General features: G+C 45.4%; 1 protein-coding gene across 3 annotated transcripts; it reads left to right on the forward strand.

The window, feature by feature from the left end:
• The first annotated feature begins 115 nt into the window (after positions 1-115).
• Positions 116-14,222, forward strand: POLR3C (RNA polymerase III subunit C). Of its 3 annotated transcripts, none has more exons than XM_037499853.2 (15): positions 116-155; positions 2,669-2,835; positions 3,358-3,613; positions 3,707-3,892; positions 4,875-4,963; positions 6,293-6,397; positions 6,510-6,620; positions 8,696-8,776; positions 9,013-9,064; positions 9,411-9,471; positions 9,903-10,053; positions 10,997-11,098; positions 11,220-11,269; positions 11,494-11,643; positions 14,063-14,222. In XM_037499853.2, the coding sequence occupies exons 2-15, from the start codon at positions 2,689-2,691 to the stop codon at positions 14,142-14,144; spliced, it is 1,623 nt and encodes a 540-aa protein (XP_037355750.1). In that variant the 5' UTR covers positions 116-155; positions 2,669-2,688; the 3' UTR covers positions 14,145-14,222. The 3 variants fall into 3 exon arrangements, with proteins under 3 accessions (XP_037355750.1, XP_037355752.1, XP_037355751.1); XM_037499855.2 differs by having other exon boundaries at positions 6,528-6,620; XM_037499854.2 differs by lacking the exon at positions 116-155 and adding an exon at positions 310-349.
• Positions 14,223-14,682: the final 460 nt, after the last annotated feature.

Here is a 14,682-nt window from a genome sequence, read left to right on the forward strand (position 1 = left end):
GCGGCCCCCGCCGGTCCTCCAGCCTGCCAGCGAGAGCGCGGCCAGAGCGTCCCCGGAAACCACCGACGCGCGGGGTAGAGCGGCGCGCGCGTCCCGGCCGGGTCCTCCGCGGGCCCCGTCGCCTGCGCCGCGGGCCGGCGGCCGCGTCGGCTGAGGTCAGTGGGCGGCGCGGGCCCAGGGGGCTCTGGGCCCGGCCGAGGGGCCGGTTCGGGAGCGGGACCTGCGAGGGGCCTCGCGTCTGGGGGAGGCCTTCCGGGGACGGCGGAGGGTCTGGGGGTGCTTCGCCCCGGGCGCGGGAGTGGGGGGACGGGGGCTGAGCGGCCGGGACGGCTTCTGAGGACCCGGGAGAGTAAGTGGACAAAGCAGTTTTGGGCAGCGGTTTGTGATCATAAGAAACAGTCTGTTTTGTTTATGTCTACTTTGTCAAGAAATAGGCATTTCAGGGGCCTCCCTGAAATGGGGCGCAGGGGTTAAGTCTCGGCACCTTCAAGCTGTCGCCAGCCGCTGCTGCGCGAGGGTCAGGGAGCTACCCACATGGCCAGGGAGCTACCCACATGGCGCGGCAGACCTCGCCTGGCTCCCTGCTGCCTCCCGCAGCAGTGTGTTTCAGAGGATCCGCCTGTTGGGCTCCCCACTCTGTCTCTGGAGACTCCTCTCACACACACCCCCACTGTTATAGAGCAACCCCGATATTAAACGGGTTCCTGGCTGTGGGTCCTCACCCGCGCGCTTTAAAGGGACTTATGAATACTCTACTACAGACACACACAAAAGGTTAATAAAAGGTTTATTTACAAGAGAAAAGGAAATAAGGAAAATGTACAACTCAGGGAGAAAATAGGGAAATAAAGTCTTTAATGCGTCCTACCCGATCCGACGACCTGGAAACCCAAAGTCACTCTCAGAGCTGGCCGGATGCTGCGAGCTGGCGGAGAGCCAAAAATGGGGGACCCCTCCAAAGCCCACGTGTCTGGCTTTATACCAACCTGGCTGCTTAACCCCACCCTCAGGTCCCAGCCACCTTCCCTTTGGTGGGGATGGGATTTGGAGTTCCCAGTGTCTTTGGCTTTGACCTGGGGTGGGCGTGGAGTCCACAAAGCCTGTATGGAATTAGCTTTGGGACATCCTTTTCCCCCCTAACACCACCACTGGCCTGCACTCCAGTTCTTGTATGCATAAAGAAATCAAATCTTTTTAAAAAAAATAGGAATTTCAGAATTAAACCACCCTGCAATCGACATACTTCATCTCCTGTTTGAAGCACCCGGTTGAGAAGCTCTCCATTTACTCTAAATTTATCTTTCCAAGTTGGCATTTCCTTTATGGGCTTGGAGAGACACTCCCTGTTCACTCCCAATGAACAGTAACCTTGATTTTTCCAATGAAGTATAAAATCTCGTTCTGTGACAGATCGCAAAACCATCTACCCCTAATCTTTAAAGAAAATTAGAATCACAAATAATCCCATAAAGATAAATTGGATGTACGTTCTAACAGTGATGGGGTTTTTTGTATGCACTTTTTTTTACAAATATTAAATTTTACTCTACATTTTGCTTTATAACCTCCCTCTTTTTTTTAATGGAATTTAGTCTTTTTTTTTTTAAGATTTATTTATTTATACAAGCACTGGGTACAGTCAGAAGCGCGGGAGCCAGAGCGGGGAGCAGAACAGGCAGAAAGACCGAGATATACTGCTGAGGGGAGCAGCAGGCGGCCGGAGAGGTCTGCGCGCCATGGGGGACCCTCCTCCAGTGGCCGGGGAGCAGCCGGGGATCGAACCGGTGCCGCAGAGGCCACGGGCAGCTTCACAACCCAGCGCTCAATGGCTGCACCACCGGGGAGGCCCTATAACCTTCCTCTTTCACTTAATACAACATAAACATTTTTTTTCTTTTACTGAGTTCAAGATTTATTTCTGCTACATTTTGCCTGCGTATGCTTTCTGATTACTTATGATTCCACACATGATTGAAACCATCCAATATCTGCCTTTCACTTTTTCACTTGACACTTAACATAATCACCTTGAGTTCCATCCATTTTGCCCCAACTGCCACTATTTCATCTTTTGCACAGCTGTGTTGTATTCCATTGCATACATATCCCGTAATTTCTTTATCCATTTGTCTGTTGAAGAGCATTGAGGCTGGTTCCATGACTTGGTAATTGTGGACAGTGCTGCTATGTACATTGACATAAACTTTTTTGTATTAGAATTTTCATGTTATTTGGATAAATACCTAGTAGAGGTATTCCAGGATCATAGGGAATTTTCATTTTTATTTTCTTAAGAAACCTCCATACCATTTTCCACAGGGACTGCGCCAACTTGCATTCCCGCCAATACTGGGTGATAGTTTCTTTTTTACTACAATTTCTCCAACATTTGTCGATTCCATTCTTTCATTTTCTATGTTAATGCAGATTATACTTAATCATTTTAAATCTTGGCATGGTATTCCATTATGTGGGTATGTCATAACTTATCAAATTAATCCCTTATTGTTAGATGGAACATAATTGTTAGGTCAAAGGCATGCATATTTTAAGGCTTTTGATATGTAATGTTAAATTGTCCTCCAGAATGTACATGAATTTACACTCAACACGTCTATTCCTACTATAAAAGAAAAACTTTCTATTGTAAAGCCTTTTTATTTTCTAGCTCTGAGATTCCCCAGTACAATGACTCAAGCAGAAATTAAGCTGTGTTCTTTGTTGCTGCAAGAACATTTTGGAGAGATTGTAGAGAAAATTGGAGTCCACCTAATCAGAACTGGCAGCCAGCCACTGAGAGTAATTGCCCATGACACAGGAACATCCCTGGATCAGGTATGTTTGGATGACATTAATTTGCTTTCCTTTCATCAGTTCCTTTTGCCCACCTTAAATATGGTTACTCCCCAAATGGAAAGGGGAGAAAGCCTGCCCCTGTATCACAACAGTGTTACATAGAGGGAGGAAAGAAGATGAGACGTAAGCCCCAAAGTTTTGCTTCTCAAAGTGTTCTTAGCTCATTCTTGCCTCTTCAGCAAGTCTTTGCTCATCCTCTGCCGCTCCTCACTTACTCCGGTCCACTCATCCAGTGTAACCTGTAAGGAATGAGAATATTAGAAGGGAAGTAAGTTATGCTGTGGCAGGTAAGAATCAGTTGACCATCAAAGCATAGCAAGGCATCTTCCTGATGTCTTCCACTAACATGTGATTTTCATTAGCCTCTCCAGTAGACGGAGGAAAGCAGCACAGATTTGTGCCCAGAGATCCCTTGAAGCTTAGTAAACTGTTGGCCAAAAATTGCCAGCAGTAATGTATTAGGTCCTCAGCTCTTCCCTCTTTCTTTTGGATCCTTTCTAGGTGAAGAAAGCCCTTTGTGTCCTCATCCAACATAATCTGGTGCTCTATCAAGTGCACAAACGTGGCGTGGTAGAGTATGAGGCCCAGTGCAGCCGGGTGCTGCGAATGCTTCGGTACCCCCGGTACATATATACTGCCAAGACACTGTACAGTGACACGGGGGAGCTGATTGTTGAGGAGCTGCTCTTGAATGGCAAGATGACAATGTCAGCTGTTGTGAAGAAAGTGGCAGACCGGCTCACAGAGACCATGGAGGGTCAGTACTACATCCACAACTGTCACAGACACGGCGCGTGGACCCTCAGCTGTCATAGCCCATCTCACCTTCCTCTCTCCTCCTGTTGTACAGATGGCAAAACCATGGACTATGCTGAGGTCTCAAACACATTTGTGCGACTAGCAGACACACACTTTGTGCAGCGCTGCCCGCTGGTGCCTGCTACTGAGAATGCAGACCCTGGGCCACCACCACCTGCCCCCACTCTTGTCACCAATGAAAAGGATATGTACCTGGTTCCTAAACTAAGCTTAATAGGTAAGGACTTTTGATCCCTGGAGTTCCAGGAATTGCCCTGACTGTGGCTTCTTTTTCAATGAATTGTTTTAAAAATGAATCAATTGAGCAGATACCAAGGCTTTATTATGTGCGAGATTCTATGGTAAAATGATGAAAAACTGTCATGTCCCTGCCTTATGGGACATTAGTATAGGAGTCTTACATTAATCAACCACATAGGTATATAACAAACTGTGATAAATACTGTGAAAGAAAAGTATAAGGTGTTACGAAAATATATAACAGGGGACTTGATTTATCTGGTAGTTTAGGGCACATGCTTCTTTGAGAAAGTAGCATTTGAGCTAAGACTTACAGCTGAAGTAGCAGCCAACCAGTAAGAAAAGGTATGAAGGGGTACAAAGGATAAGCATTTTGCCAAGGGACTAGTGTAAAAGATGGTCAGTATAGTTCAAAGCCCAGTAAACAAAGGAAAGAGAGCCCTGAGATAAGATTAGAGAGAGAGGCAGGGGCTAGATCACGTAAGACCTTATAAAGCATCTTTTTTTAATAGAAGAGCAGAGAAAAATCACTAAAAGATTTTAAGCAGGAAAGTGGCAGGACCTGATTTGCATTTTAGAGATTTCCCTGTCTGCAGAAAGAATGGGGTAAAATTTAATGGAGACAAACCAGTGAAAATTTAGATTATCGCGGAGATGAGAAAGAGATCGACATCAGTACACCTGACTTGCACGTATAGGAGCATGACGGTGCTCCAGTGAAAGGAAGCATTGGAGCAGAGCAGTCTGAGGGGGAGAGATCGCAAGTTTCCTTTTGATCATATTGAGTTGGGGATAACTTCACGCTTAAATGTAGTCTCTTGCACTTCAGTCTCCTCAGCAACTGTAACCTAGAGGTAGCTACAGATGCCTTCAGGGTAGAGAGATACATGCTCTTGTGTTGGGTCATTTCTTGGCATCACATGAGATGTAGCCAACTGTTCACTGTTTTTATTTGGCAGGGAAAGGTAAAAGGAGGAGATCTTCTGACGAAGATGCTGCTGGGGAGCCCAAGGCCAAGAGACCAAAACATACTCCAGATAACAAAGAGGTAATGGGGCTTCTTGATTAGGAATCCTCACCCTGACTCAAGCCAGATGCGCCCCAAGATAATAAGCCCCGGGAGAGCGTAAAGGTTCCTGGGCTGAGGAGCAGCACAGTTTTGAATTTCGTTAAATGTCGGCCAGGAGAGTCTAACAAAGAGTGAATTCTACTGCATTCTCCCTTCTGAGACTTAACTTATTTCAGTCATTGAACAGAGATAAACAGGTTATACAAAAAGAGGTCTGTTGTTCATGCCTGTTGTTTGGTATGGCTGGAAAAGAAACATCCAGACCCGTGTGGGCCAGTGATAAGAAATCCCCGGTGGCGCAGCGGTTTGAGCGCAGCGCTGTGAAGCTGTCCGCAGCCTCTGCAGCGCTGTTCGATCCCCAACCAGGCAGGGAGATTCCCACATGGCGAGGCAGACCTCTCCTGTCTCACCCGCTGCTCCCCTCAGCAGTGTATTTTGGTCCATCTGTCTGTTCACTCCCCACTCTGTCTCTCACCCTCCCACGCCTCTGGCCTGTATCACAGTTATTGTATAAAAATACAATAACTTCTGGCCTAAATCTTAAAAAAAAGGAAAAAAGAAATCAGCTTCAATAATCTGCTGAAAGATATATAGGCCTATCTCTTACATTCAGATTCTTCCTCACCACTCCTATGTCTATTAAGCATCTCAAAATAAGTATGCCAGGACAAAAATTAAGTATCCCACTCCCAAGGATTGGCTCCCTCCTAAGCTTTCTCGTCTTAGTAAAGGTCACCACCCCCAAGACAACCACCTAGGACACCATTTGCCTTGACTGAAATCCTAGGAACCATCCAGTCTCACAGTAAAATCTGTTAGCCTAGTTACCAAAATGACCTAAAATCCAACAATTTCTCACCACTTCCATTGCTACCATCCTAGCCCAAGCCATTCTCTTGTCAGTACTATGCCAATACCCTCCTAAATGATCTACCAGCATTCTTCTCTAAATAAGGGCCAGATGTATGGACACACTTGTGTGACTTCTGGCCTAAATGGTTTCTATTTTCTCTGTGAAACAAGAGCAAGGTCATCTGCTAAGAGTGTGAAAGGAGGGGAAAATGTGAGATTAGAGGATAATGGAAAAGATTTAAAATAGAAAGTTGGCAGTGAGCTTAGAGAAGTTGTTTCAAGTTGGGGGCAGTGGATTTGTTACTGTGAAGACACTAATCAACACAATATGATTTTCTGCCTGCCAACATAGTTGCTACTGGCTAGGAAAAGAAGTAGTAATAGTTAAGTCCAGGCTTCTCTTCAGAAAACTCTTCACTCTATCTAAATGTTTTTTCTAACCGTTTTTTTCCTCAGCCCATTCCAGATGATGGGATTTATTGGCAGGCTAACCTTGACAGGTTCCACCAGCACTTCCGGGACCAAGCCATTGTCAGCGCTGTTGCCAACAGGATGGACCAGGTGATATCTAAATGGCTGAGTCAGTGGCCACCAGGGACAGTCACTTATTTGTCAGATATGACCATTGGCATGTAGCCAGAGCCAGCACAATTGCATAAATTCTGAATTCCAGTTCACTTTTCAAACCCAGACCAGCAGCGAGATTGTGCGAACAATGCTCCGCATGAGTGAGATCACCACGCCCTCTAGTGCCCCCTTCACCCAGCCGCTGGCTTCCAATGAGGTGAGCTGCAGCTCCTGCTGCGAGTTTTCTGATAGACTCTTGGATATTGTAATTATTACATGTGGAGCCTGGGATTAGGTTGAGGTCTGAGCCTTGGAAGAAAGAATATTTGTTGTTCAAAGTGGAATAGGGATTGGCTTCAGGGGGTCAGTACAACCTATAAAAGCCTGTACATTCTCTTGGTCTAAGAGTAAGGTATTCATAATTGTTCAGAGAATCCACTATCTAACCCCTTACATTTGGTTCTTTTCAGTGTATTAATTTTGTATATCTTAAATTTGTTTGTTTGTTTTTTTTTTAAAGATTTACTTATTTATTTATACAAGCACTGGGTACAGTCAGAAGCGCGGGAGGGGGCCTCCCCGGTGGCGCAGCGGTTGAGCGCTGGGTTGCGAAGCTCCCCGCGACCTCCACGGCGGTCGTTCAATCCCCGGCTGCTCCCCGGCCACCGGAGGAGGGTCCCACATGGCGCGCAGACCTCTCCTGCCGCCTGCTGCTCCCCTCAGCAGTGTGCTTCGGTCCTTCTGCCTGCTCTGCTCCCTGCTCTGGCTCTGGTGAATTCTCTCACCCTCCCGCGCTTCTGACTGTACCCAGTGCATGTATAAACAAAAAACAAACAAACAAATAAATAAAACATGCCTCTATTTAAAAAAAAAAAAAAAAAAAAAAAGAAGCATGGGAGGGTGAGAGAATTCACCAGAGCAGAGAGCAGAGCAGGCAGACTGACAAAGTACACTGCTGAGGGGAGCAGCGGGCGGCAGGAGAGGTCTGCGCGCCATGTGGGACCCTCCTCCAGTTGCCGGGGAGCAGCCGGGAATCGAACTAGCGCTGCAGAGGCTGCAGGCAGCTTCGCAACCCAGCGCTCAACCACTGCGCCACCGGGGAGGCCCCTTAAAATTGTTTTTAATAGATTGTCTTCTTAACATACTAATATTTAATATATTAAACGCTTATTTTTATTACTTTTATAATATTTATCCATATGAAATATAGTTACTCTTTTTATTTCATATTATTTAAAATTTTTTTAACTTACTAAAAAATTTCAAATAAAAGCTTTTTTGTGTGACAGAGTAATCACATGACCTATATTCAAGCAGCAGAGAAATTAACAATTTTTAAAAAGTTAGAGTTCCCCGTACTTTCAGGAATGGTGGACATGTTCTGTGTCTTGTTGTGGGAGGTGGCTACATGGGTGTGTACAATTGTCGGCACTCATCATACTCAACCATTAAGATCTGTGCTGCTTATTGTATATAACATGTATTTCAACTCAAAATATTTATATAGCTTTACATAACCCCAGCTGCAGAGATCTTTATTTATAATTTAGTGTATATCTTTACTCAGATCTTTTATTCCAGGTATAGTCTAATATATATAGCTTTATAGCTATATTCTTAACCCCTAAAATGGGATTATATACTACATACTGTTCTAATATGCTTTTTTTTTTTTTTTTTTTTTTTTTTTTTTTTAATAGAGGCATGTTTTATTTATTTATTTTATTTGTTTGTTTGTTTTGTTTATACATGCACTGGGTACAGTCAGAAGCGCGGGAGGGTGAGAGAATTCACCAGAGCCAGAGCGGGGAGCAGAGCAGGCAGAAGGACCGAAGTACACTGCTGAGGGGAGCGGCGGGCGGCAGGAGAGGTCTGCAAGGCCATGCGGGACCCTCCTCCAGTGGCCGGGGAGCAGCCGGGGATCGAACCGGCGCCGCAGAGGCCACGGGCAGCTTCGCAACCCAGCGCTCAACCGCTGCACCACCGGGGAGGCCCCCTAATATGCTTTTTTCATATGACAGTATATGAAACCTTTTCATGTCGATGTTTATAGTTCTGTCTCATTCTTTTTAATGGCCATGTCAGATTCTACTTAATAGCCATGCTGTGCTTTATTTTAATTAATTCCCTATTATTGCACATTTGGATTGTTTCTAGTTTTTTACTCTTAGAAACAATACTGCTGTGAATATTTTTGGACATTTTTATGCTTATGATATCTAAAATTAAAACTTCTTTATTTTAGTAATATCAGCAATTTTGTCATTTTCAGTTTCTCTTTTTGCTCCATAGATCTTCAGATCCCTGCCTGTTGGCTATAATATCTCTAAACAAATCCTTGATCAGTATCTCACTCTGCTCGCAGATGATCCAGTAAGTGTGGTTTTTTTTTTTTCTTATTTCTGCTCTATTTACGATTCATTTCTGCCAGTGGTACCTGGTATCATTCTCCTGTGGCCTCATTCTCTACCCAGCCAGATGAAACAATTTCCCCACCATCATCTGATAGGAAGAGCTACCTGCTATAGACACTTGACCAGATTTGCTCCCTTGGGAATAAAATCACAGGACTTTCCATTCAGTTAACACTCTCTCTCTTCTTTTAATAGCTAGAGTTTGTTGGAAAGTCTGGCGACAGCGGTGGAGGAATGTATGTCATCAGTATCCTTGCCAGTTATTTCCTTATAGTCAGGCAGTCAGAACTCTAGAACACAATGTCGACTAGTGAAAGAAAAGATAGGGTAATATTCAGTGTGTTGAATAAGTTAGAAAATTTCACAAATACATCGATAAAGAAGTAAAAAGGACTTTTAGCCAAATTTTAGTTAAGCAAAACCCTTATTTAACCACCCTAGTTAAGTAAGGTTTTGAAATACCACAAATGAAACCAATGTGCAAAACAAAATAGCATTTAAATTTTAATTACAAATTATAGGCTTTAAATAAAACTAAGTCACAGTGGCCAGGCCAAAACACAGACTGTGTGACCTTAACCCTCTACACAAAGACCTGCACAAAGCTTTAACGTCCCTAGCCACGGCCGCATTGGAGTCTGTCGTACAGGAGAGGTAAGGGGGGCACCCTGACTTGTCTGGGGGTCAAATACTTCCTTTCCATACCTTATTTGAACAAGTAATTTGATCATTAAGCAACCAGTAATGGCATATCTTGCCTCATTTTTCCACTGAATGGCTATGAGTCCCTTACTCTTAACCCTGAATACCCTACTGCATGACTCTCAGTGATGCCAATTAACTACCCTTTGTAAAGTCTTTGCTCACAAATGTAGGAACTGAGGCGCTCAGGTGGGTCAAGGTTGGGGACTGCCTGGCGAGCGATTGGCGGTGCCACCATCACTCTATGGAGCCGTAGAAATTCGCACATCACTGCTCCTCTCTGGTGCTAGCTCCTCCCCCAGAAATAGAGCCACCACCATCTAGGACTAGGAGTTCAAGGTAGTCCATGTTGGTGTGCATTTACTTTCTTCCTTCCTTTCCAGATTTGGGTCTCGCTGTGCCAGAATATTCCGTCTAGTTTTGCAAAAGAAGCACCTGGAGCAGAAACAGGTGGAAGACTTTGCAATGATTCCAGCAAAGGAGGCAAAGGATATGCTTTATAAGATGCTCTCAGAAAATTTTATATCACTCCAGGTAACCAATGGTGTGATAATCACCAGCCAGCAGACTGGCCTAGGGTGGAGAAACTCCCGAGGCAGATGTCCTGAACCCCAAGCAAACTCTGTATCTAGCTCTGAAGCAGAAAAGTGATTGTAACAAAGACATAACAAGCACTTGAAAGATGATTGTGGAGCTTTAACTGACCTTTTTTTTTTTTTAAAGATTTATTTATTTTTTTATACAAGAACCGGGGTACAGGCCAGATGTGTGGGGGGTAAGAGGATTCACTGGAGACAGAGTGGGGAAAGAACAGGCAGACTGACTGAAATATACTGCTGAGGGAAGCAGCAGGCAAGACAGGAGAGGTCTGCTGCGCCATGTGGGATTCTCGCTGGCCCACCAGGATCAAACCCGCGCTGCAGAGGCTGCAGACAGCCTCACGGTGCGGCGCTCAACCACCTGTGCCACCAGGGAGGCCCTTAACTGACCTTTTAAAAAGAGGCACGGCCAAGAAATCACCCTGTCCTTTTTTCCCCCCTGTGATTCGTCCTTTCCTCAAGCCTTAGGCTGACTATAGAGTAAGCCCATCAAAACATCTGTTGGGGTCTCACTCCGCAGAGCCACGTAGTACAGACCCCAGGAGAAAACAGGACACAGGGTTTGGAGTCAGAATCACAACTCTGCTTCTTAACACAGTGACATTGAGCAACTTACCCATTTTTCTGTCTTTGAAACGGTGATGGATGGTTTGTTGTAAAGGTGAAAGAATAACATGGCTCTCCGTAAAGACCAAGTACAACCTACCTGGCACCTGAGAGCTGCTCAGCCCAGCTCTCCGTGTGGTGACTATGCCATAAACACAGATGCAAGTGACCGTATGAGAGAGGGCTGAGTAGCCCCGATGGGACAGGTGTGCGCCTTGCCAGTTGTGAAGATCAGTATAATTTCTTTTCTTTCTCTTTCTATGGACAAGTAGGAAATTCCCAAAACACCAGACCATGCCCCATCCAGGACCTTCTATTTATATACTGTGAACATCTTGGCAGCTGCCCGCATGTTGCTGCACAGGTGCTACAAGGTAACTTCTAGACCGTCTCCCCATTGCCCACAGACAGATCTCACACCCATGTCCTCTTTAGCCATTTTACCTGAGTTAAATAGAATTGTGTGCATTTCCTATTTTTCTTCTCTCCCCTCAGAGCATAGCCAACTTGATAGAAAGGAGACAATTTGAAACCAAAGAGAACAAGTGAGTATTTTCAGTTGAATAATTACATCTTTCAAGGTCAAAAACTTGAGGGGAAATTTCCGATAGAAATGGAAAAAAATTTAGATTGTGAAAAGCATCCTTAAAGAGTGACATCATCCACATTTTGACTAGAAACTGTAAAAGAGGGAGTCTGGCCTCAGGCTAACCGGTAAGAGGATCTCCTCGGCTAGAGAGCATGCCTCAGAATCGTGTGTTTCTGACAGGCGTCTGCTAGAAAAGTCTCAGAGGGTAGAGGCCATCATCGCATCTATGCAGGCCACTGGTGCGGAAGAGGCACAGCTGCAAGAAATAGAGGAGATGATCACAGCCCCTGAACGCCAGCAGCTAGAGACCCTGAAACGTAATGTCAACAAGTAAGCAAAAACTCAGGCCTATGTTTCAAAATCCTTTCCAGACAAATCTGCCTCCATATCCTGCAACGTTTCCACCTTAACACAAGCAAACCTAAACCCACTCTTGTCTTCCCCGGGACAATTTACCGAATTCAGTTGTAGCGGCAGGAATGGCACAGGGGAGGTTTTCTATGATTCCAGCAGACGGGGTAAAGAGAAGTCCTGGAGCCCTCTGTGGCTTTTCAGGCTTTTATTGGGATTTATCAGGTACACAGCAGGCAGGAATGCTGGGGGGCCGGGAGGCTGGCAGGCTTCCCAGCCCCCAGCAAGCCTTCACTCTATCTGGGCTTTCTGGTGGTCTCTGCTTCTCTCATGGTTGTGCTTCTGCTGGCGTCCCCATGATGCCGCCCTTATAAGCTCAGTATCTCAGCCCAGGTGTACCCACTTACGCATGCCCACACCCCACTCCAGGTGCCTGCCATCAAGCATGCATTCAGGACCACAAGGATCTATCATCAATCCTAATGGTGGGAGGGCAGAAAAGCCTGATACTTACCCTACACAATCCATTTATTTTCCTAGCTAAAAACTCTGAAGATATCCTCAGCTTCTCCCTCACCCCACCCCACCCCACCCTTCTGTTCACAGCTCTTGATTTGACTTCAGTAATCTCTCTCAAATCTGGCCTTTGTTCTGAGGCCCCAGGCCGACCGTCATCACCTCTTTCCTAGACCCTCACAGTCACTCCCCCTTCAAACCATCTCTTATAATGCTCACAGAGCTACTGTCTTTAAAATGGCTGATGATATTCCTCTCCTACTTTAAAAGCTTTATTGCCCCCTTATATTATCTATAGTACAAATACCAGACTCCTTGGTGTTTCATATAAGGCCTTGCACAGTTTCACAACAGCCTGTCTCCATCTTCATTTCCTTTCACTCCTCACCGTTCACCCTGGTAGTGACTGCTTTCAGGACTATTGCCCTCTTAGCAACAATAATCCTTCCAGCTCATGAACATGGGAGGTCTTTTCGTTTAGGTCTTTAGTGTCTTCAATGCTGTTTGTCATTTTCAGTGTTCAAGTCTTGCACTTTTTTGTTAAATGTATTCCTTTTTTTAATTTTAGTATTTTCTTAATTTCATTTTTGAATTATTCATTTATAGTATATAGAAATAAAGCTGGTTTTGTGTTTTGAATTTCTTTTTTTAACTCATTTTTTTTTTTAAAGATTTATTTATTTATACAAGCACTGGGTACAGTCAGAAGCATGGGAGGGTGAGAGGATTCACCAGAGACAGAGCGGAGAGCAGAACAGGCAGACTGACGAAATACACTGCTGAGGGGAGCAGCGGGCGGCAGGAGAGGTCTGCGCGCCATGTGGGACCCTCACCCGGTGGCCGGGAATCGAACTGGCGCTGCAGAGGCTGCGGGCAGCTTCGCAGCCCAGTGTTCAACCGCTGCGCCACCAGGAGAGGCCCTTGAATTTATTTCTTATAACTGCTGAATTCAGCCATTAGCTAGCAATTTTTTTGTAGATTCTTTGAGGATTTTTTTATATATAGGATCATACCCATATATATTACCTCTTCCTTCTCAATCTGGATGCCTTATATTTCCATTTTCTTGCCTAGTTGCCCAGCTAGAACCTCCAGTAAAAGGTTGAATGAAAGTGTGAGAGTAGACACCTTTACTTTGTTCCTGGTCTTAGGAGTAAAATTTTACCCGTCTTTTACCATTAAATATAATGTTAGCTGTGGGGTTTTCCAAGACGGATTGTATCGGGCTAAGGAAGTTGCCCTCTATTCCTGATCACTACTCACCTTATGCCTTGACCACAATCAATTTCTATTTTTTTTTTTTTTTAAGATTTTTATTTATTTATTTATTTATGCAAGCACTGGGTACAGTCAGAAGCGCGGGAGGGTGAGAGAATTCACCAGAGCCAGAGCAGGGCAGGCAGAAAGACTGAAATACACTGCTGAGGGGAGCAGCGGGCGGCAGGAGAGGTCTGTGCACTATGTGGGACCCTCCTCAGGTGGCCGGGGAGCAGCCCGGGATCGAACTGGTGCTGCAGAGGCTGCGGGCAGCTTCGCAACCCAGCGCTCAACCGCTGCGCCACCGGGGAGGCCCCAATTTCTATTTTAAAACACACAAGATCCTTGTATACCTGGGCCTTTATATGTGCTATTCTTTCTCCTGCCTCAAGTTAGACTGAAATTACCCCAGGACAGAGGCTGTACCTTTTGAATCCTCAGCAGTCCCCACCATACCTTGCACGAGAGAGGAGCTCAGTGAACGGGGGAATGATCTATTTGTTCTGCTTTCTTCCCATTTCTCTCAAGTGTAATCAAGCAATTCTCCATGCCACACCCAGCCCAGCTGCTAATCTTAAATATGCTAATGACCAGTCTGAGCAAGTACTTTCACTTTTTCACTCAGGTTGGATGCCAGTGAGATCCAGGTGGATGAAACCATTTTCTTGCTGGAGTCTTACATCGAGAGCACCATAAAGAGGCTATGACCCAGAAGAATTTTCCTCAAAAGATATTGGGGGTGGGAGGGAAAATAAAGGTGTTTGAATGCATTCCTTGTGGTGGGATAAGTTGCAGAGCCTTATACTGAAACCCCCTCTTTATCCTTATTGCACAGAATACACCTGACAGAGTTTGACATAGTCCACGAACTTTGCTGACCCCCATCTTGGACTCAGCCCTACTCCCATCAGCCCCTACTGGGGTGGAGTTTGAAAAGCTCCGTCAAGCAGGCTTTTAGCCTGGTGCACTTGCTTGGAGCTTGCGCCTTCCCTTACCTCTTACAGGGGGCGGGAATTTTTTTTTTTTTTTTTTTGAGACTTGCAGTAGATTGAAGGTAGAAGATGACGAGGGCAGTGGAGACTGGAGAGCAAGACATAGACTTTAGAAGCGCTAGGGAGTAGAATCCACTGCACTGGGGTGCCATTTGAGTGAGAAGAAGAAAGAAAGGGAGGTGTTAGGGCCGCCTCCCGAGTGTCTGGCTAGCAGACAGATGGGACTGACCCCGGGGGTGCTGCGCGCCGCTCT

This window comes from Talpa occidentalis, unplaced genomic scaffold (genome assembly GCF_014898055.3).
Source record: "Talpa occidentalis isolate TD23 unplaced genomic scaffold, MPIMG_talOcc4v2.1 talOcc4.9, whole genome shotgun sequence".
NCBI lineage: Eukaryota > Metazoa > Chordata > Mammalia > Eulipotyphla > Talpidae > Talpa > Talpa occidentalis.

Coding starts and splice junctions, on each gene's coding strand:
- POLR3C (XM_037499853.2), top strand. CDS start 2,689: ATGACTCAAGCAGAAATTAAGCTGTGTTCTTTGTTGCTGCAAGAACAT. Junction 9,065..9,410: donor TGGAGGAATGTATGTCATCA/GTATCCTTGCCA, acceptor CTCTACACAAAG/ACCTGCACAAAGCTTTAACG. Junction 10,054..10,996: donor AAAATTTTATATCACTCCAG/GTAACCAATGGT, acceptor ATGGACAAGTAG/GAAATTCCCAAAACACCAGA.